Genomic DNA, 22,045 nt, shown 5'->3' with positions numbered 1-22,045 from the left:
CACATATTGGCTTCTTCTTTTATTTTTATAAAAAAAAGAAATCATTATATCGATCGGCACGTCTTAAGATAAAAAATTTTCTTTGAAAAGTCTAGTTATATTTTACTAAATAGATTTTAATTTTGTTTTAATGTAAAAAAAAATAAATATTGATATAACTGATGTGGAATCTATTCGTCTTGCAATTCATGCATTGCTCTATTTACAGCAGATGCATACTTTCTCCGCGCGATTTTACTTTAGATATAGCTCCGTTCGCATGTGTATAAAAAGAAAACGAAATCGATTTAACTTTGATGTGCAATTTCTATCAGTTATCAAAAGTAAACTAACTTAACTTCATTAAAAAATTCTCAAAATTATCACTAAAAAAAGGATGATTTTTTTAAGGATGAAACGAGAATAATAAAAATAACATTTGATCATGTTAAGGATTTTTTTCGCCAATATTATTCGATGTATCAATAATTTTTTGTTAAGTTGAAAAATAGTTTTTGCTTTTTCTGGAAAACTTAATTTTGTGAATTGTGTCACTTTTGAAGAAAGGGAAAATGCGTGATATATAAGATTTATTTATTTGCAATTTGAAAAAATATAATATGTATATATTTATAGAAATATGTTTACGGAATAACATCTGATTTATTTGGTGTATTCGATAGTTTTGTAATATGTGTGATTACATGCTAGCAAACTGACCTGGAACAAGTCCTTTGAAAGCTGCCTGTGCAGGACCAGGTGGTTCGCCTTCCTTCTCTACATAGAGAACAGATTCTATCGCATCAGATGGGTCTATGCTAATTTTGTAGTGTGTGTATATTCCGGCCGGATAAGGCGGTTGCCATAGCACCAGCAGCGTTGTCTCGTTTCTGAACCAGACGATGAACTTTCCCGGGATGTTTGGCTCTATAAATAATCCAACGCTAGTATCGATCGTTACGAAACATTTATAATTCTCAAGGTATTTTTCCTGCTGGTATAAGCGACGCTTTCTTTAGCGTCCAATACGGTGAAGAGTTGAAGCGAATATGTGGCACCAGGCGTGAGATCACGTAGTGTGTAGGGCACCGAATCGACAGGGATGACGGTGGTCTTGGGATTTCCGGTATCGCTGAAGCTCTGCGTCCGCAACCGGAAACCGGAATAATTCCCCTGGGCCGGAGGCGACCAATATACGATCGCGGTCTTTCCATTTCGTACCGATACCGTCAAGTTTGATGGAGGATCGGGTGCTAGTGAATTAAATTATATTAATTTACTCTCCAGAGGGACTCACGGCAAGTCAAACTGTTCGTTGTTCGTCTATTTTTGCGTTTGTAATTACAATTGTTCAACCGTTAATTTAAAAATTCATCGAAACTATACATTAAGATAAACTGCATATTTATATAAAACAGTTTATCTTGATAGTTTCAGTTTAAATAATAATAGATATGAAAGTATAAACAATTTATACTTTTTTATTAATTTATATTTTTTAAAAGGCGTGCTGTCAAAGATCACGTTAGGATCAGATAGGATCAGATTACATACGTGTCGTAATTGACGCAGTCCACGTCAGCCAATCGTGAAGAGTGCTGTTGCTGTAGTACAGCCAGTACTCGTATCTCGTCCCAGGCAGGCCGTCCCTGAACTTTATGACATCACCGATGTCAGTGGCGGCTATGGTGGTGTTCGGCGGTGGAGAACCAACGGGTGGGCTGTAATCCAAACGGTACCAGGAACCACCCTGGCTCAGATTGCCTGGTATCTCGATCGCGAGATCAGCCGAGTACGTAACCTGAGGTGAAACACAGAAACCGCTATTAATTCGCACGCTTGTATTATCACATAATTAATAATTCCCTGATATTAACAATATGTTTAGCAAACTAATGCAACCTAATTATTATATAGACAGCATAAAATGTTTGTATAAAAGAATGCTAATTTCATTTACAAAAAATAGTTTTGCTAATTCTGCAAATTATTTCGTTTCAAGAAATTGATTTCCTATTCCGTCATCAAATCATAACAAAATACGTTTCTTAGAACTTTTATCGATAAATTAAATTTTCTTTTGTTGCGAGATAATGTTTCTATAAACAAACTTACGCAGCAGAATTTTTTTATTTTATGAAGAAAACAAATTTCGTTGCAATATCAAATAATTGGTAGAAAACAATTTAATTGCTTTCACGTTGAATATAGAAAAGTAATAATGGTTCTGCGGCAGCAAGTTTCCTTTCCTCCGTGTATATGTGGGTTATTAATATATAATTAAATAGATACACATGCGTACATGTAAGTTAATTATATAGAGTAAAGTATAAAGAGGCTCGATTACGTTTGAATAGAATTGGATTATGCAGTATCCTTATGCAACAACCTGGTTCTATGAGAACATGCGTATACATCTAACTGTTTCGGACTCATCTTGACGCTTGTATGCTTTTACTGGCCTCGGCACGCAATGTCGTAACCGTGAGTCGTGGGTCAAGCTCGTGTTAGTAAGGACCCGTTATAAATCAGCAGTGTATCTTGAATTTCAAGGCTTTGGCGTCCTTAAAGATAATGAAGAAACTGAAAGGAGATCATTTATAGTATCATCGATCTATTTTTATTTCCGATATAAAGATAATACTTGCGATAATAATTTTAATAAGAAATTTGTGCGCTCTTGCGTGTAATAGTAACAATTATTCGAGTCGTCTGATTCTTGCGTGATATCGTGATTCCCACAGTGTGAAACGACTCTAAGTTTATGGACGGCTTTTAACGAGGCCCACGACCTCCGTTCAGCGCTTCGCTTTCTCCATCGCGAAATATTGGCCATTAACTTGCGAATGCACGATCGTCCAGTCCCTCGTACCAGACATTTTTATTCATTTTTTTAACCATGTGTTTACAGCCACGCGCGTTTAGTCACTAAATCGTTTCTCAGATAAAAATTTTTTGAACTCTTTCAGACTGATGTATTGATGTTCTTCAACAAAAAACAAGTTATTTTATTAAATTTATGGCATATAACATTTGTACGAAACTTTTATAAATCAGAGAAAAATTAATTCGTTCGTATTGATGCCAGGAATGTCTCAGTTATATGCAAAAGATCGAAGAAATAATTATGGGAAATCGTGCAAACGGTATATTGATTTTAATACTCGCGGTTACTCATAGCTATGAATTCTTATGTACAGACAGACAGTATATGTGCACGATATGTACACTGGGAAGCAATGCGTTCCCAGACATGGGAAAGATTGCAAAAACCTATATCGCTACCGCTGACACGTAATAGAGAGCTCTCTGCAGCTGATGTCCAATATACCAAGCCATTCAATACTCAATAGGAAAATTTTATTTGTAAGAAAAAATACGTTAGTTAAAATTCTTAAGACAGAATTTCTTTTATAAATTTTTAAATATTGAATCCCACAAATTTAAACGCAAGTCAATCTATGATTTACGTCGAATATAAAAAAGTAATCAAATATATCTTCATTAAAATTGTCAAAGGATCAAGTTACCAACCATTAATAATATCCATTTATGACAACCAGCATGATAGGAAAATTGTTTGAGGTATGAGAATGGAAAATTATAAATTATTTGGTTTCTCAATAAATCTTAACGTAATTTGACATCTAATCTTATTAACACGTCAATAATTTTATATACTAAAATTCAAAAGCAACGTTGATTGGATTATATATTGATAAATATTTCAATATCCATTCGAATCTAAAGTGACGAAATCGTTTTTTCTATGAAACCGTTCGTGACAATGAGGTGCGTATTGATCCCTGCTCCATCTCTTTCTATCACAACGTCTCTTTTTCCACCTTCTCTTCGTTTCTCTCAATCGTATCTCCCACAGGCGGCCTATCCCTCGTGCCGACGACGTACGGATGACGACAAAAACTCCTAATTGTACAAAGAAGGCACAAATAGCATGCCGACTTGTCAGAGATAATCGGAAACGTGGCTAAGGCACGCGAGAATTTTGTTTGCCTCATGCTTTGAAAGGAATAAATTCACTTCGCGATTGAACATATTTGCCGCGCGATGGACGCGATGGTTAAACGCGTCGTGCTGAGAACGTGATAATTTACGCTGCGCATTTTACAAAAAGCGATAAAAGTCAATAGAACAGAGAGAGAGAGAGAGAGAAAGAGAGAGAGAGAGAGAGAGAGATTTAATGATCTTCGTAATAAAAAGTATGTTTAAACTTTTTGGCAAAATACCTTCTGTATTTGCAAATAGAATCCTCGTTGACATTTAAAAGGTACTTAAAATAGATTTATTTCAATTTTTAAAAAATTTATATAATTAATAAGCAAGTATTAATTTTTGGTCTGCAAATCTATATAATTCGAGAATAAAAATAACATGCAAATGTAATTATATATTATGATTGAATTACTGGCATATGACACATTATATCGCAATGCAAAATATAGCATGACTTATTCCATCATAGATATCTGTTTGTTTCGAATTTCTTAAACAATGTTGGATCAACCACATAGCTGTATCTACGCGCAATTTTAACTAAATCGCGTCGTGAGAAATAAAAGACTGCATTCTAGTATCCATATCATGTATATCACAAAAATACATTTTTTCTGCACGGCCACGTTAAGTTTCAAAGTAGATTTTTATCTTCTCTACCACATTTTATTGGAAAATTAGAATGATGGTATTTATATCATGTATGTCGCTCTACAAAAATAGCTCGCGATATTTCTTTCTGCATAACTCCGTACAGTATTAACTTGTCTTTCTACGTAATTACGTCCAGTAGTTTTTTATCTTTCCTACCACATTTTACTGAAAAGTTCGAGCTATAGTATTCATGTCATGTATGTCGCTCCAAAAATATCTCGGTACTTCTTACTTACATAGCCGCGTCCAATAAAACAACTTTAACTTTTTTTTTCCATAATTGTATTTCGATGTACACTACCAGTATTGAAAATTTATAGTATAAGTACATAACGTGAACTATACATTTTTAATACTGACGATATATATCAGGACACGACCTATTTTATTGAAATGTTTGATTTAAGCAGCGCGATGGCTTATCGTTTCCAGTTGAGATTTTGAAAGTAGAAAGTAGCATCCAGCCACTTTCCGTGAAGTATAAACGGATCTCGATCGCATGTTTGAAGTCTAGCGCGCACTTCTCTTCCGGCTGACCGTTGTCACGCGCTTAGCGTATTTCCGACCTTGCGAGCGGTTTTCGTTCACGTTCAATGTAGTACATGGAAGGTGGTGAAAGAGGTGGAAGTAACGTGTCTGTGGTATCCCATCAGCGTCCGTGACACTTTGCAGCTGGTATATGTCGTCCGTCACTCTTTCTTATCCGCTTTAGTATCCTGTTATTAGAATATTAAACAAGCTTTGCTCCCTTTTTTTAAAACTAATATCGACCGAATTAATTCAAGTGTACCAAATTCGTTCATGTATGATAAGCTACGATTGAGTTGCTTTCAAAAATCTTATAAAACGATTTGATTTTTCTATATTATAACATTTGATCGAAAAAGAACCTTTCTCTTCTTTATACTGAAATATTATTTCGAAAATAATGATATAATTTTTTTTAGACGAGTTATTTAGAAGATCATATAAGATAATATTGATTTCAATAAAATAAGTATAGCAAGCATGATGAGTCATGATTACTTGTCATCCGGTGCATTATGTCGACATCGGAATTGACTGATTGTATCCTCTACCATATTCGTATCATTCGATATAACGCATTACCTTTGTCGGTATCGTCATTTCCTCTTCTCTCGAAAAATTTCTGTTAGCAAAAGTTATTTGCAAAGCTACTAAAACAAATATTACCTATTATAGTGAGAGGATAATAATATAGGAATAAGAGATTCTCAGGTCTATGCCCTCGACTTTGCTTTGTTTCCCACGAGTAAAGCGAGATAAATTTTTGTTGGAAATTCCATTTGTACTATTTTACGCATTAGCTACGAATTGCAGACTCGTCAATATAGCACGACAGAAATCCGATATTTTCTTTGTTTGTCACAGACTAGGAAGGTATCAAACGTACAATTGTGTTAAACGCATTCTGGTACACGAACGAACTCCGAATCCGTAAATAAGTGAGACCGTGCTCGTGCATAGAATATCAGAAACAAAAGGATGAATCTCGGAAAAAATCCAGACTTAAATGTAAATAAACAATGCTGCAAACATAATAAAATGAATGTCCTGAAATTATCCTTAACTAGCTTAAAAATAAAGCTTCTTTATGAACCACAAAATTAACAACAGCATATCATTATTTTCGAAATAATATTTCATGCATAAAATATATCTTGTTTGCTAATTTTACAAAACTTATAAATATAAGAGACGTGTGCTATCATCCTGTTCCTCCATGTTCTCGTTATGATTGCACTCAAAATATCCAATCGTAAATCCAGCGACCGTTTTATTCATAAAGAGAATAAAGAAAGGTACTCGTTTCAAATGTGCACTCGGGAGATTCTAAGTAGCTCGCGTGCTTCGCCATTTTTACCCCTTGCAAAACCTGTTGCACGACCTTGTTCGATTCGTGTACGGTGGCCTTCCCTTTCTTCCCTTTTAGTCGCTATTTAGTATCCTTATGTCTATTTTTAAACAATTATATACAATATTTGTCTTTTTAAAATTTGTTGGATGAAGTTCAACTGCTTTTGTTATTCGTTTCGCGATAATATTTATATCACAAAAATGTGATGCGACAGGCTGCAAAAAGCTGTAAGAGCTATTTATAACGTTTACTATTCGGAAAATATGATGTAAATGGCTTAAGCCGCGTTGCATGATAATTAATAGTGCGTGATTAATTAAATGGAAGTACTTTAATTTGCTAATGGCCGTACAACTAAATAATAACAGTGAGATAAATCAGCGGTAATAATGACATGCATGTTATTCTTAGATAATCGCTATGCTGACGTCACGCATGACATCTCGCGTGATAAATTTTGTGCCGTTATCGATCATTTGTCAAAATGAATTTATACATTTCTATAAAGATATACACATATATCTTAAGAATTAAACAAAAGGTTTAAAATTAAAATAATTTTTGAAGTAAAAAAAATTTGAAATATTAGTATTACAATTTGTGAATAAAAATAATAATCGAGTTTGAGTCCTCGATTTTCAACATTCAATGATTCGATGATTTGAGAATAAATTAGATATCAAGGAAAATTTGAACAAAAATATATAATGTTCATTGTAAACAGAATGACTTTATGTTCTGTTTTTTTACAATACATCGTCTATTTATTTTATTATTTCACTTGAATATTCATAGGCTTACGAATTTATCAAATGTATATTCTACAATCTCCAAAATATCCGTATAATTTAAAAGTTGATCAAGAAATTTGAATTATTCAAATTGTTCGACTGCTCGAAAAATTTCAAATGCTAATATATTTTGTCGACTGTGATACAGCATTTTAGAACGTATCACGGATGTTCCATTGTACTCGCTTTGCCAGTAAATTGCTCACGGATACGTATTGTACCTACGTTTACATTTGATCGACAATCGTACACAAATCGACCCACATTCCCACGTATCGTCTGCGAACAAGCTCGGCGTTTTTTGCGCTAGCACGCAAATGAGTAAAGCTGTAAATTTACAGTCAGACGTTGTATTAACGCTTTGATCTGGCTGTTTCTCCTCTCTCTCTCTCTCTCTCTCCTCACCACACGCACGCACGCACGCACGCACGCACGCACGCACGCACACACACACACACACACACACACACACACACACACACACAGACGATTATGTAACTTTTACAGCATGTAACTCTCATCGCGTGATCATTCTGTTACATTGTCCACGTCATTGACGAAGCGTGGCACTGAAGCGTCTATTGGGACGCAGCAGGAAGAAAAAACATTAATGACCATAATGCAATTACGCGTAATTGGGAACGGAATAATCAACGATAATTTCCCACTGACGTGTTGTATCGAGGTCCGTTTACGAGTAAATCGGAAACGCGACGAAACTGTTAAATAGAAATCCCTTCTCGATCGTAATACGCGGCGTTAAAATCTCTCGTTCGCCAGTCATCGCATTTTTACAACGTGAACGATAGCGAATTGACAAGCCTAACATCTTTTATCTTCGTCGGAATAGCTTCATCTTTTTTGCTATTTATAAACGCTGGATATTTTTCTGAACTTCATACTAATTCTTAATGCTCGAAACTATCAGTCGGTGACGTACAATTGTACGGACGTCGACGTGAAAAATCCTTATCAACCAGACGAACGAAACTACATTCCAAGCAGCGATAACGCTGCTTATGTTTAACTATTGCTCGATAATCCAATTTCAGTATACTTTTTTCTGCGCACATATGACAACAGAAACGTAAAGTCTTATAAAACAATAAAAATATTAAACGTTCGAATATTCAATTAGCCTTATTGATAAATATAGCGGAAGATATACTTCTGTGTATCTAAAATAACGACGAAATAATATCGTTCAATGAGCAATATGTCACGTACGTGTTGAAAACAAACGACGTATCTTAATGATAATGTGTTCGGCCAATTTTTTCTTCCGAAAAAACGATAAATGCAACGTGCCATATCGAGCGCATTATAATGCCTCATTAACTGCTGGCAGATCGCTTTGACATTTTTTTGCAGAGACAACTAAAAGATGAGACCAGTTATGAAAACGTTTTCCGCGTTAAAAGAAACTAAAAGTATTTACTGTCGATCAACATACTCGTTCATGTTTTATTAATTACCATACATTTAATTAAATATTTTTTCTCCTCAAAACTTAACAAAATACTGATAAAACACACGTTGATGCATATACAGTGAACGCAAAAAGTATTCGTACACAGAAAATATTTTTTTAAAAAAACTTTATTTTAAAAAAGTAAATATTACCCAGCGAGAAATGAGTCATCGAATTGATGTCGAAACGATATTGATATGATACGATGATTTCAACACCAATTTGACGTCGATTCGACGTTTAATTGACGGTCATTTCTTATATATGAGAATACAATAGACGGTATTTTTCTTAAAATTATAAATATTAAAAAGATGTGTATTAATTATAGAAAATATATCATCTGAAAAATAAGCGAAAATTAAAAATTGTATTGTTTGGATGCTCAAAAAGTATAGTCGAGAAATTTAGCTTTTAAAATCAGGAATACATGCGCAGCTCGTTTGTTTTGGTTAGAACAGAATGTAGTCATTGCATAAAATTGCTAATTAATGTTTATTTTCTACAAATAAGACTGTTTTTTATAAAAAATTTCCTTGTACAAATACTTTTTGCACTCACTGTATGTGGCACTATTTCTGACTTTGGAATTAACATTTACAATTGTTTGTCAGGAAGAAACTGCTAGACATATGTTCGCAATTATAGATTGAAAATACAACACAATGCATCAAGCTAATAGTATGCTAATTGTAACTCATCGTTGTTACACGTGAAATGTATTTTTCTTTGATTTTTATCGATAATAGAGATATATAATAAGTAAAGAAATAACTTATTATAATAGCTAACGAACAGAAATGCTGTTTTACTCGTAAATAGAATTTTACTCTGGCATAGAATTTTATTCTATTAAAAGAATTTACTATCTTTAAGCGTATCTGTGAGTACTAATAGTTTCCGAGAGAAACATCAACCACAACCTCATAGAATAAAAAAACATTTACGCGAAGCGACAATTATATCTGCCAAAAAACGATTGCGATTCCTTGAATCTATCAGTTATATAACGAAGAAATCGCATTTATCTGTAAATTAATCTCTGGCAAAGATTCATCTCGAGTTACTTAGTTATTCATAGCTGCGATCTTCTTGATTGTTGCTAGTAAAGAAAAAAAATATGATAACATCGTAGATGTATCTAGCAATAACATGACATTTGCATAAATTCCATCTTTGTTCTGATCCGATATTTTTTCGTAGTAACAATCCGACTTACACCTGACAGTATATATTCAGTACATCGTAGGATAAACCTAGATAAGATCCGCGTGCACTTAACGATCTCGCTTCCTGTTTACCAAATGCCCGCGGCTTCTCGCCGGTAATTTGAGTCTTTGCGTGGCTACGGAGAATCATTGTGAAAAAGGATTTACCTTCGCATAAGGTGATTGATGATTGCGTAACCCGAGATACAGACGTTGTAGGTGATCGTTAGGTCGCTCGCCAGGCTTGGATGCCTCTACCTACGTACCGAAAGTTCTAGAGAGTGCAACATCTCACACAATGATAATATCCTATCGCATTTATTTGCGCTAGCATGATCAACGCGATTTACGAAACAAAAGAGTATAGTATGTGCTCTTCTTTTCCAAGAATTTGTTGAATAATTCGAAATTACATTACTAATTGCAAAACTAACAATTTTATTGAAACCTTTCTATTATAACGTGCACAGCTTTAAACATTACAAAATATAATATACATATCTATTCTGTTCGGGAATAGCCATTGTAATAATTAATAATGTAAGCATTATAAATGTTTAAATAAAACCGAATAAATAATAAAAATATTTAAAAGAATTATAAAAACGCGTTCTGAAAATTTTTGAAAAATATTCAAAATATTTTTGAATCTTTGATATAATAATATAATACGTAATGTTATATTATGACAAGCGTTGCGCGTACGATGGCGTCAAATTGTAAGTACTTCAATGCGTTTAATCAAGAAAGGAATACATTTTGTTATAACTTGACTGTTGCAAACTCATTTGAACATAAAACGCGTGCTTATTTCTCGGTTATTCGTGACGCATTTATGTGTCTCGCAACTTTTGATTTTGCGTAATTAAGGCTTGCGTCATCGTTCGTGCGATTATACTACTCTTGGGCCGAACGAGCACAAAAGTTTGGTGTTTAACTTTTCAATGGAAATGCAATGAATCATTGTAAAATTGCATATTCATATGTGTGAAACGGCAATTAATTCATTTTTAATAAACCCATTTGTTACATAAAATAATTTAAGGTCTTTTAAAATATATAGAAAAAATTATATTATTTCGATTGAGAAAATATTGAATAATTTAAAATAATATCTAGTATTTTTTAAATATTACTGATGAGAATTTGTGATGAACTGCTGTTTAGAAATAATTATCGCCGATCTTTCAAAGAATTATACGTTTTAAATTTAAATTAAAAGTAATTAACGCATCCGGGAGTTTGATGGTTCGCATGATAAATGAACATTTATCAGACGCGATATCGCGATTTCCATTTTTACATCCGTATGTTTATTTTGAATAAATATATCTATAAAAATCGAATCGCAGTATTTAACTCGTAAAACTCATAAAAAATTAATTCCTTTATATTTTGAGGAAGACAGATTTTTGAATTTAATAACGACAAAAATTATTCATAATGTATATTACGAAAATAAATCAATAATGCACGAAGAAAAGAAATTATTGTGTTTTACGATACGTAACTTTTTTGATTAATTTTAATGACCAATGGATTTATCTTTAACGTAGTAATATTCTGCAAAGATGTATGTGGCCATCTTACCAACATTCCATGGATTATTTGTTAATCGCACTTGTAAATACAGTAATTTAATTTTATCTATATATTTTACTAGTGTTACTTACTAGATGTTTTAACTATCTATAACTATAATTAAAGAAACTGTGGTTAGAAACAACAGAGAAACATAATAATGTTTGTATGTCGACATAAAATTATTTTAATTACTTTGACACAACAATTAAACGAACTTAATCATATAAACTTCTTACGTGTGCAAATAAATTTTTGCAATGCGTTTTTATTACGATAGTTTTTATGATATTTTTGGCATCAGATGTTTTACGACAGCATTAATGTTTTCAATCATCGCGTAAACGTATATACATACAAAAAAGGAATTTTGTTATCGCAACGAAAAATCGTTGTTACTGCATATTCGACGTGAAAGCGGCTAAAGATTGTTAACAGTACTAATTATTCGATTACAGCAGAATACACCATATTTTGTTGGTAAAAAGAAAAGAAAAATTTTGCTAAGAAACTTAGATCCATAGAAACTTAAATAAAATTAAATAAAATTATTTGTAGTTACATTAAAATAGAAATTATTTTTATTAAACGTATTTTTTTATGATAGAACAAAGTGGCCGATTTACAAATAAAATAAAAATCAAGATATTATAATAAATTGAAATAATTTCATAAATTTAACAAAACTATCTTCTGTGAATATGTGTATTTTCCTTGCTGCTCACAATAATTAGCAGAACTGATTGCAGAAATGTGAAATATGCTATGCCAGCTTTCTTTTACCATGTAATCAATACAAAGTTTGCTCACGTTCTAGAGTTGCTTATCGATATAGTTATGCAACTCTCACTTTCCTGTACATTGTAAAAATTCAATGCAAATACAATCAATAAGAGATCTATAAGAAAACTAACTGTTTATCTTATCATTTGTCTTTACAATAAGATAAATTTGAGGATTTCTTTTATAAATTGCAGACATACACATCGGCGTGTATAGGATGAATCAGCATAGGATGAAGCAGGATGTAAGATGTATCTCACTTTAATTAAGACGTGATCTTAAAAAAAAAAACAACCGCGCAAAGATTCCACTACAATCCTTGAACACGAAGGCGATGTCATCGGCAGTGGAATGACGTCAAACATATGATTTTGTCAAAAGCGCAATGTGCTTTATCCAAATGCATTCGGATGGATGTGCGTGCAACAATGAGAAAGAATAAGGAAAGAGAGAGAGAGAGAGAGAGAGAAAGTGGGAGTAAATTGCAAGTGTGTTCACGCAGATGCGACCAGAAGGCAGAAGGATGAGTCGGGATGTACCAAAAAAGCCAGAGAGAGAGAGAGAGAGAGAGAGAGAGAGAGAGAGAGAGAGAAAGAAAGCAAGCTATTTCCTTTCTTTTATGTCCACCGACGTCAGGGAACCACGCACGTAGTGCACCATCATCCGTATTTTTGTCCCTTATTCCTAGTCTTTTATTACACGACGTGCGAAAAAATGAATGAACAAGCGGATTAAGCGCGTGAGTAATAAAATCATGGATTTTTATTTGTAAATAAATGAAAAAATCGAGTACATAAGAATTGAATTAAGCGTAGAATTAATAAATTAATACAGAAAGTTTAATATTAACATGATAAACAATGATGTTTCAGAGAAGCTTCGGAACGGTCATCGTTGTATAGATTATCAATAAATTGATAATTTATTCATCGGTGATGGCAGAAATATAATAAACTATTTAATTACGTAAATAATTATCTGTAAAAGAGGAAATGCCGCATGGAAAATTCGAAATATGACGTGTGGAATTAAACGGCAAATTTATATTTATAAATCCACGTTTGCAAATTATTTCTACATTAACTTACGTAATTTTATGACAGCATAATCTACTATTTAATAATATCTTTTAAGGCAGAGAAAATTAATGTGATAATTACAATCCAGTAAAGAATACATTTAGTAGATCGAAAATATCGGAATATCGACTTACGCGCATAAATGATTACTAAGAAGTAAGAATTAATCAGAAAGGTGTCAAACTGACAGAAGAAATTTTCTTTCAATATTATTGATTTTGAAATTCAATATTATGATAATATGACCAATATATAAGTATAAGTAAAATTATGTTTTCCGTTTTGAAGATTTACAATAAAAATGAAAATGATATAAGTTCTGCAGAATAGAATAAGTTGTTCAAATCTTTTATTTTCAACTTGAAATATGTAAATGTTAAATATATGTTTACTTTCTGATTACACACTTTTATCTAATTAGATTGAATTGAAAGCTTTCAGCTTTTAACTCAATTACGAAGAAAGTTGGAGAAAGTGAGTTCTGCTTGCTTCCTATATAACAATTTAGTTCTATCAATTTGTTATTCATATTATCTAATATTTTTATATTATTGTGTATAATCTAAATAATATATATATTGTATACAATCGCATGTTTCAATAATTTTTTGTTTTTGCTTGTGGTTTGCTTCGATTTCAGTTTTTACAAGCCATTCATGACAGCTAGACGCGATCGAAGGTGTCGGATATGATTCAGACGAGTGAACGATGATTTATTTCTCCCATCTGTTCTATTTTCGTCACGTGCAGCCGTATCTTCCCAGGCTAGTCCAGGATATAGTCGCACATCCGGATGAACCGAAGTCGTTTGACACTCAGCAGAGCACCACGTGCAGCTTGTCCTTGCCTTTGCAAGTCGCCGTTTCCGGTAAGTCGTAACCGTGACAGAATAAAGAAAATATTAAGTTTATTATCTTCGCGGTCTATTTTGAGTATTGTTGAAATGTTTTACATCTCAGTAGATTAAATTATTATTTTTAATATTTCGGATATTCACTATACAATCAATGTCTATATATAAATTTTTATCTTTTTTTAAAAAGAATAATAATTATAAGTTAGACTTGATTGCAATAATAGTTGCAATAAGTGTTGTGTTATTAAATACATTGTTTTAATCGTGTATAATGTTCCAATAACCTACTATGTTAACTATTAAACGATTTTATTATTAATGCAAGTATTTCAAATTTAGTGTGTTTTAGTGCTGTTTTAATTCCGAATAATCGCATATAATTGTATACAATCGGAGTATGCATGAGAGTTTCATAAAAACCACGCACGTTCCTTGTAATATTTAAACAAGGCAATACTTCAATCGCTTCATAGTAAAAAATATCCGATAACTGCATATTCATTCAAAATTCGAAGTAAAACTGGCTTCATCATATGAGCCGATGAGAACTTCAATCGTAGGGAAACTACCGGAGACGATTTTTGTTCGCGATGGACTAACTAACGATGTGCTCGCGTGTCAACGTAACTTATCGCATATGTAGCGTAACGTCCGACTTAAAAATGACGACGCCGGCTATTTGCGATGCATTCTGCGAACAGGGTCTCCGTGGTAAGAGTTTAATATAGCGCGGTCATAAGCCTCGAATTCTGGGCCAATAATGTCACGGTTTCGCCGCACCCACTCTTCTTTCTTGAAAACACGCGAAAAAGGGAAAAATTAAATTAAATCGTTTCACATGAGTCAAATCATTGTCTTATGATCTTTTCATTTTTATTATTCATCTGGAAAAAACAAATATTATAATCATAACTTTATGTTACTTTAAATAATAATACAGTACTTATTGATAAAGTCTCCTGAGAACTCAACTTTTTATCAATAAATGTGATATTTATTAAGTTTTATCATTTCTCCCATGTCTCTAATGTTTTCCCAAGATAAGCAATGTATCACTCGACTTCGTTTAAATAGCTTTTTAATATAATACATATGTAATTTGTATGTCTATTTTTCGTTTTGTCCGAAAAACAGCTAAAACTTAATATCCTCCTTTATTTGTCCATTTACATATCTCTATCTGTAAACGGATTTGTTGAAAAATGTTACATAAGCATAGCGGAAATTCATTGTGATTCTACCCAGTAGTTTAGAAAATTTTTTCAGCAGGACGAATGTAAATTTTGCGAACGATAAGTGAACGATAATATAAAACAAACGAGCATCCGGTGTACTGATCATGTTGTAAAAATAATATGGAGCACTACAGAGTGAGCGAATTTACGAACAGAAAGCTGAGTACGTGCGGAACCGGAAATGGCATTAGAAGAGTTAAAACCTACTATAAATTTTATTCAATTTTTCTGTGTATTCTAACTGTGTATTTTAACTGCGTAATTTTATACTAATTAAATGGCTAATTAAATTCATGATTGAAAAAATTTTTAATTAACTAATATTTCATCGCAAAAAAATGTATTAATAATTTTTCAAAATTTCTCAAACTCGATTTCTTCTACATTTATAAAATTGAGTGCATTTTGAGGTACCACTGACAATTAGTTTGCTATTAATTTAATGATTCTTCTAACTCACAGATAATTATTACATTTACGAAATCCAAATTTTATAAATCCAGTAATTATTTGTAAATTGAACGAGTGTCTAAAATGGCAAGTATTTCTTTCGCAAAATGCATATATATATGTATTGTATATAGGAGAAAGAGAGAGAGAGAGAGAGAGAGAGAGAGAGAGAGATCAATGCTTTTTATATGTGTGTGAATATATCTTTTATATTACATCATATCTTTTTCATGGGTACTTATCACTTTGTATGACTCACTCTGTGATTAAATAGAACAACACTTTTCGATATTACATTAATGATTTGTGTATACATATGTATTTTTCGATGTATAACTGGAGAAGTAGACAAAAATTTTATATTCCTCATTCTTCAGTCCATCGAAAATCATTTATGTCCAATTAATTTGGTAATCAGAATATCTATACTATTTTCCCAGTAATGATATTGAAACTAACTTTATATGTTAAGATTAATGACAAATGATGATCAATTTTGATTTTTCTAAAATCGTAGAAAATGTTCCATGGTAATAAAATTGATGTAAAATCGATTTCGCTTATAGAACAGTATCATATAACGGTAGTTAAATGGGCGTTGGCTTTCTTCCGAACATAGAACATTTAAACGGTTTACTTTGTCCATTACAAGCTTCATTAGATATAACGCGACGTACTTTCGCCAATCGAACTTTCTTTTAGTCAATAAACTATACAGCTAATCCCTCTTCTTCTCCGTGTTGAATTAATTTCTATATAATCTTAGAACACAATCTCTGCATCATTTTCTAAAATATTTATTATTTACATTTTCTCTTAAAGTATTTATATATTTTTATAAATATAATATAATATAATACCATTTAAAACTAATTAAAATTTTAATTATTTAATTTATCATTTTCCAAGATATCATTATAAATCTTTATATATAAGAAATTATTTATAAAAATTAAAATCTTTCTTTACATAGGCAAATTATGTGATTATCACGTGAACGTATTATCTTGTATTGTTTCGCAAAATGATATTCTCATAACTCATATCGCTCCGTCCGACTGTTATATAGCGAAATCACTAGTTCTCGGAGAAGAAAAAATTCGTTTACGTAATTCCAGCACTCCGTAGTGCGTTAAATATTTAAATTACCCGGAAAGGTAGATTTCCTCTTCTTCTCTCTCGCCGGGAGGGAGTAAAATCTCGTAATCCGTGGTTTAACCATCGGCAAACGATTCCGACAACTAATCATTTCGATTATCTATAGCTTAAGCCTCTTTAATCTGCTACTGCTAGTATTTGATTGAATATATTGTGCTTGCGCAAAAACGGATAAAATATTGAAATTCATTGCATTCGAGTTGAAGACATTAATTCAATACTAGAGAGAGAAAATTAGTTATTACATCTGAGAAGTTCTTATTTAAAAATGCAGTGGACACAGATATATTCTAATGACACTAATACAATTAGATTCATCGTACTGATGGATACAGAAGTCAATAGACATCGGCATTCGAAGCAATGTATTCGCGGTTGAGAAAGCCAGGCGGAGTTTCGCAATGTCAAGATACGATTCGATCGAGCAAAGAAGACTGGATGTCGGTCGCGTTCCCCTTCACCAATCGGTTGACCAGAACTCAAACTCTGATTTCAGTCTGTCGCAAGGATACGTAATCTCTATTGATATTAATATTCTTCATTTATTTTCGAATATACATTTACATTTCTAATTTTTTCTTTAGATAGAAATTTCATTGAATAAATGACTCTTACGATTTGATGCAGATATTTCTTAGTTCAATTATTATTCGTTTGTATCAAACCAAAATATTACAGGATCCTTTAAAAGTGAACTTTTAATTTGTGCTTACTTTTATACACAATTGTTTATTCAGCACATTAAGTCTAATTAATACAAAATTGACTTTATAAATTTAGATTTGCAAGTTTATGCAATACGATTCAGTACGTCACCGCCTCTAGATTGCCTCAAGTACACGCGTTTCAATGTAAAAGGACATTCTCCAGAGTGGAATGTCCTAGATCGAGATCATTACTTAGCCGCTCTGTATGCCTCAGAGATAGATAAGAATAGAAGTTAAGTAAAATAATGCAAGGACGACAAATCTCCATCGTTTTTATAATAGGACAAAGGAGAATCAAGGCTAAAGACATTCAAAATTAATTAGTGCATGGATAAATGATGGAAAGTGATAGTGATTTTAGAATACTCTCTAATAAATTATAAAAAAAACTCGAACAACGTTAAACTGCAATTGTTAAATATTAGCTTTAATTTTAAATTTATAACTTTTTTATTATTTATAGGAAAATAAAATAATAAAAATGTGAATTACAGGTGAATAATAATACACCTTTCAAAAGCAGAAAATCAATATTGCTTTTTTTTTAAACTAGAGTGTATTTGCATATTTTCAAAATTATCACAAACATGTACGCATGTTACCAATGCGCGTCTTTTGCGCTAATACCCACGTCTCTAGCATAAAACAGTACTCTATCGGCATGTCCCAGATCCATGTAGTTATCGGCACTCACCTCGGCTAAAAGAATCAGCAGCAGCAGAAAGATACTGCTGAATTTGGATACCGGTTCTGGACAGAAGATTTTACAGTCCGTCATTCTGGATGAATACAAAATCCACCAACGACGAAACTTCCTTATTCTTGGAGCAATCTCCCTTTGTCCACCCCTTACCCAGATACTCACTGACACCTCACGGAATGACACCCACAAAGACACCTTCGGCGTCCAGTTAAGTAATGAGGAATGCGCGAGGAATGTGCGTGTCACATCGATCGATCGACAGCACTGGGACTTATTTCTTCGAGTCGCTGTGCGCCGTGCGTGTGGTATCACAAGAAATCGAATGTCCCACTCCGGGTACCTCGTGGTAACACCTGTTCGGTTGTTTGACAGCTATGCCGGTATCGGAGATAGTGACGGCGACGATGACGGAGGAGCCAAGAGATCGCGGTGGCAGAAACGTTGGCTGCTGCCATATCAGTCGGCGAACCGCGTGTTGCCGAGTCTTCTGGTTGACTGAAGCTATGTGTTATCGTGGGTCCAATACACCAGGAAACGATGACTCGATTAATACGCAGTCCTCACACCTTGCTGCTCTTAGCTCTCAGGCTCCCCCACTTCGGTCTGGCACATCCGCTGTGTCAGGTGCACCAAAGTCATGTAAATTTTTCCAGAATAAAAAGAATTTAATAAATTGTTTCCTTGTGTCTTATAGCATCCGTTTTCCATTAAATTCCGTTTCGACAAATCGCACAGTCTTCGTGTCAGACTGAAGGAATTTGATTTCGTGTGTTACGCACATTCAATTTTATTCTTTTTTTAAATATATTTAGAAGTGGAATGCTTCTTGCATTAATTTTGTATTGCATTAATTTTGTTTTATATTGCACAACATTTTCTTTATATAAAATTACTTTAGTAAACGAGAGCTTAATTAATATAGACATTTAATACAATTTTCATTTAATATACTTTTATTATATATTGCTTTTTACATTTTGACGTCTATCTAACGTTGAAAATGTATGTCAATGACCGATACACATGTAGATGACTATGCTAATAAAGAAAGTATAATAGGCGTGTCTCTACTTTATCTCTCGCGCATATTGTGTCTTTTTGTTCCGCCTTTCTTCATATTCTTAAATAGAATACCAGTTCTTTCGCTCATCAGGCATCTTTGTTTTCTTCTTGAAGTATGACGTTATTCTAATGTTATTCTTGAAGTATGTGATGTAAAAGAATCATATAATACACTAACGTAGCAATGAACTGAAGAGTATTATAAAATTTCTTCGCTTTCTCGCAAAGAAGCTATATTGTGCTATATTTTTACTTCTAATTTATAGTATTCTGTTTTAAATATGTTTGTCTCATCGCATTTATCTATTCGTCGAATAAAAATTCGTTATCTCTTTTCGACTGGATCAGTTTTCGACACTGGATTAGTTTTCTCCCTTCGTTACTCCGCGATTTGAGTGCTCCAAAGTGTGGAACGGAATAACGAACTAGGGGTGGCACCCTTCGGCGCGGTCAACGTGACAACAATGAGGTAACGAAGCAAGCTTCACAAAACATTGAAAATAGCCGAGAGATTGCTCGGTGATCGGAAACGTGATTTTGTCCAGAGAAGGGTCTATTCGATCGATTTTCTCTTGCATTGATCATTACAATACCTTGTTTCAGTTTTATTGTTATGTGACATCTAATTGTGTCGTTTAACGACGAAATTGTTATTTTATAAAATTAAAGAAATAATTCCAATTTTTTTTAAATACTACGCGTTTGTATATATATGTGTCTGGTCAATAGATCTCTTTTATCTTGTCCTCGCTTCATCCGATGTCGCTGATGAAATACAAGTTCAACGGAACACGACACGGAAACTTTATACAAAATATGGCTGGATTATGAATAGATTAAACTGTTCTGCGGTTTAATGCGTCCACTTACCGAAGAAACTTCCTTTTGTTACTTTATCGCAGTTCACGTGCAAGATATCGCGCGTGAGAAGAACCACCGCGCGAAACGTCACAGTTAGCAATACGAAGCTCTCCCTGAATCATCCATTAGGACGAAAATCATGAGAAACAAAAGATTCCGAGTAGTTAAGAATACAAACGCTCTGTCTTGGTTAACAAAGAAGCACACACCTGAGCATTACTCTAAGGCCATTGTCTTTGCCGCTCCCTTAGACCCTCATTAAGCCACCGGAGAAGAAGTTACATACGCATCATCATAAAAGAGACGAAGTCCTCAATTTCAAAATAAACACCATAAAACGACACCAACTTTCTAATTAAAAGCACAAGAAAGTCTTCCTTATTCGAGATCACCGCCCCAGGATGTCAATAAAAAATCAGGCCACTGACCGCGCTCCTTCACCCGTTCCAATCACGATTCCTCAAAGAGAACAACATCCCTTAAACGCGCGATTTCGTTCATCTGCGGAGTCGTCGATCCAGCGGAACGTCCGCCTGCTGTCTCTGTCATCTTGTGATTCTAATGAACGCCCGGGGAACGTCCTAGGAGATCCGCCAACGCGCCGGTCGCCGCGTGTCAATGTGTCGTGCTCCGAAAACGGACGGAGGCACGACAGCGAGGAAAGGCCGAGAAATGGACAGCAAACGAAGCGTTCAACGTGTTCTCGTACGGCTGTAGGTGCGCACGGTCGACTGGCGCGCTTTCATGACGCCTCACCCGGTGCGGGCCGACCACCAGGGCCAACGGGACCTCGGTTGCTCTCTCAACACTCCACTCGTGGCTACGATCGAGGCAGCGCCAAGCTAAGCCGCTCTTCGGCTTCGCCTCTCACCGCCGCCACCCCACCGGGCAACCTGGCTGTCTTTCCATTCCTTCGGCTGGTTATCCAACGCAGCCGCCATCACTACTGCATCCGCTGCCTCGACTCCCACCAAGTGTCGGTTTGCTTTTCCCTTCTGGTTGTCGCTCTCTCTCACTTACTCTTATTGCATACATTGTAGAAATGTACCTGGTATATGTTGCGTACAGACAAGAATGATTCGATTGTGTGCGAGGAAGCCCAGTAGCGTAGCTAGAAGATGAGAATGCAAGTTGCGAGTGAAATAATGTATAAAACTCGTAAATGAATTTTTTTCTTATTTTCGTAGTGCAATCCTGATACGAATAATTCACAGTGTCTATTATAGCTGCATCTAATTTCATCTCTTACAGCTGAAGTAATCTGCTGGTAGTTGTTCGTTTTTTTTTTCGAATATTTTGTTGCTACTAAAAGTGATATCTATAATAATAAAATATGCAAATATAGGATATAGCATAGTGGGAGCGTTAAAATAAGTATATAGGCAATATTTTCTTTTAAAAAAGAGAAATGTTTTTAAAAGAGCGGAAAGAAAAATATGTATATATGTTTTCTCAAAGGAGAATATATGAGAAGAATATATGTCATTCAATATTACCATCTCGCTAATAACTATAAAATTGTTCTAATCACATTCATGTTTGTTTATTCATTTTACTCTTTTTCATTTTTTAGC

At 33.7% G+C, this 22,045-nt stretch overlaps 1 protein-coding gene across 2 annotated transcripts in view; it reads right to left on the bottom strand.

The window, feature by feature from the left end:
- The window catches only part of Ptp10D (Protein tyrosine phosphatase 10D), a 30,359-nt gene extending 11,724 nt beyond the window's left edge, over window positions 1-18,635 (bottom strand). For both annotated transcript variants that reach the window (XM_018449341.1, XM_018449342.1), the window contains exons 1-4: window positions 18,540-18,635; window positions 1,534-1,780; window positions 954-1,232; window positions 700-906 (exon numbers count right to left, since the gene is read on the bottom strand). In XM_018449341.1, the coding sequence (XP_018304843.1) occupies window positions 700-906; window positions 954-1,232; window positions 1,534-1,780; window positions 18,540-18,623 (817 nt within the window). In that variant the 5' untranslated portion in view covers window positions 18,624-18,635. The remainder of the gene's footprint in view (window positions 1-699; window positions 907-953; window positions 1,233-1,533; window positions 1,781-18,539) is intronic.
- Window positions 18,636-22,045: the final 3,410 nt, after the last annotated feature.

The sequence above is a fragment of the Mycetomoellerius zeteki genome, unplaced genomic scaffold (genome assembly GCF_001594055.1).
Source record: "Mycetomoellerius zeteki isolate Tzet28-1 unplaced genomic scaffold, Tzet1.0 scaffold243, whole genome shotgun sequence".
NCBI classification, from domain to species: Eukaryota; Metazoa; Arthropoda; class Insecta; order Hymenoptera; family Formicidae; genus Mycetomoellerius; species Mycetomoellerius zeteki.
The sequence above is the reverse complement of the archived record's forward strand: the minus strand, read 5'-3'. Positions and strand labels throughout refer to the sequence as shown.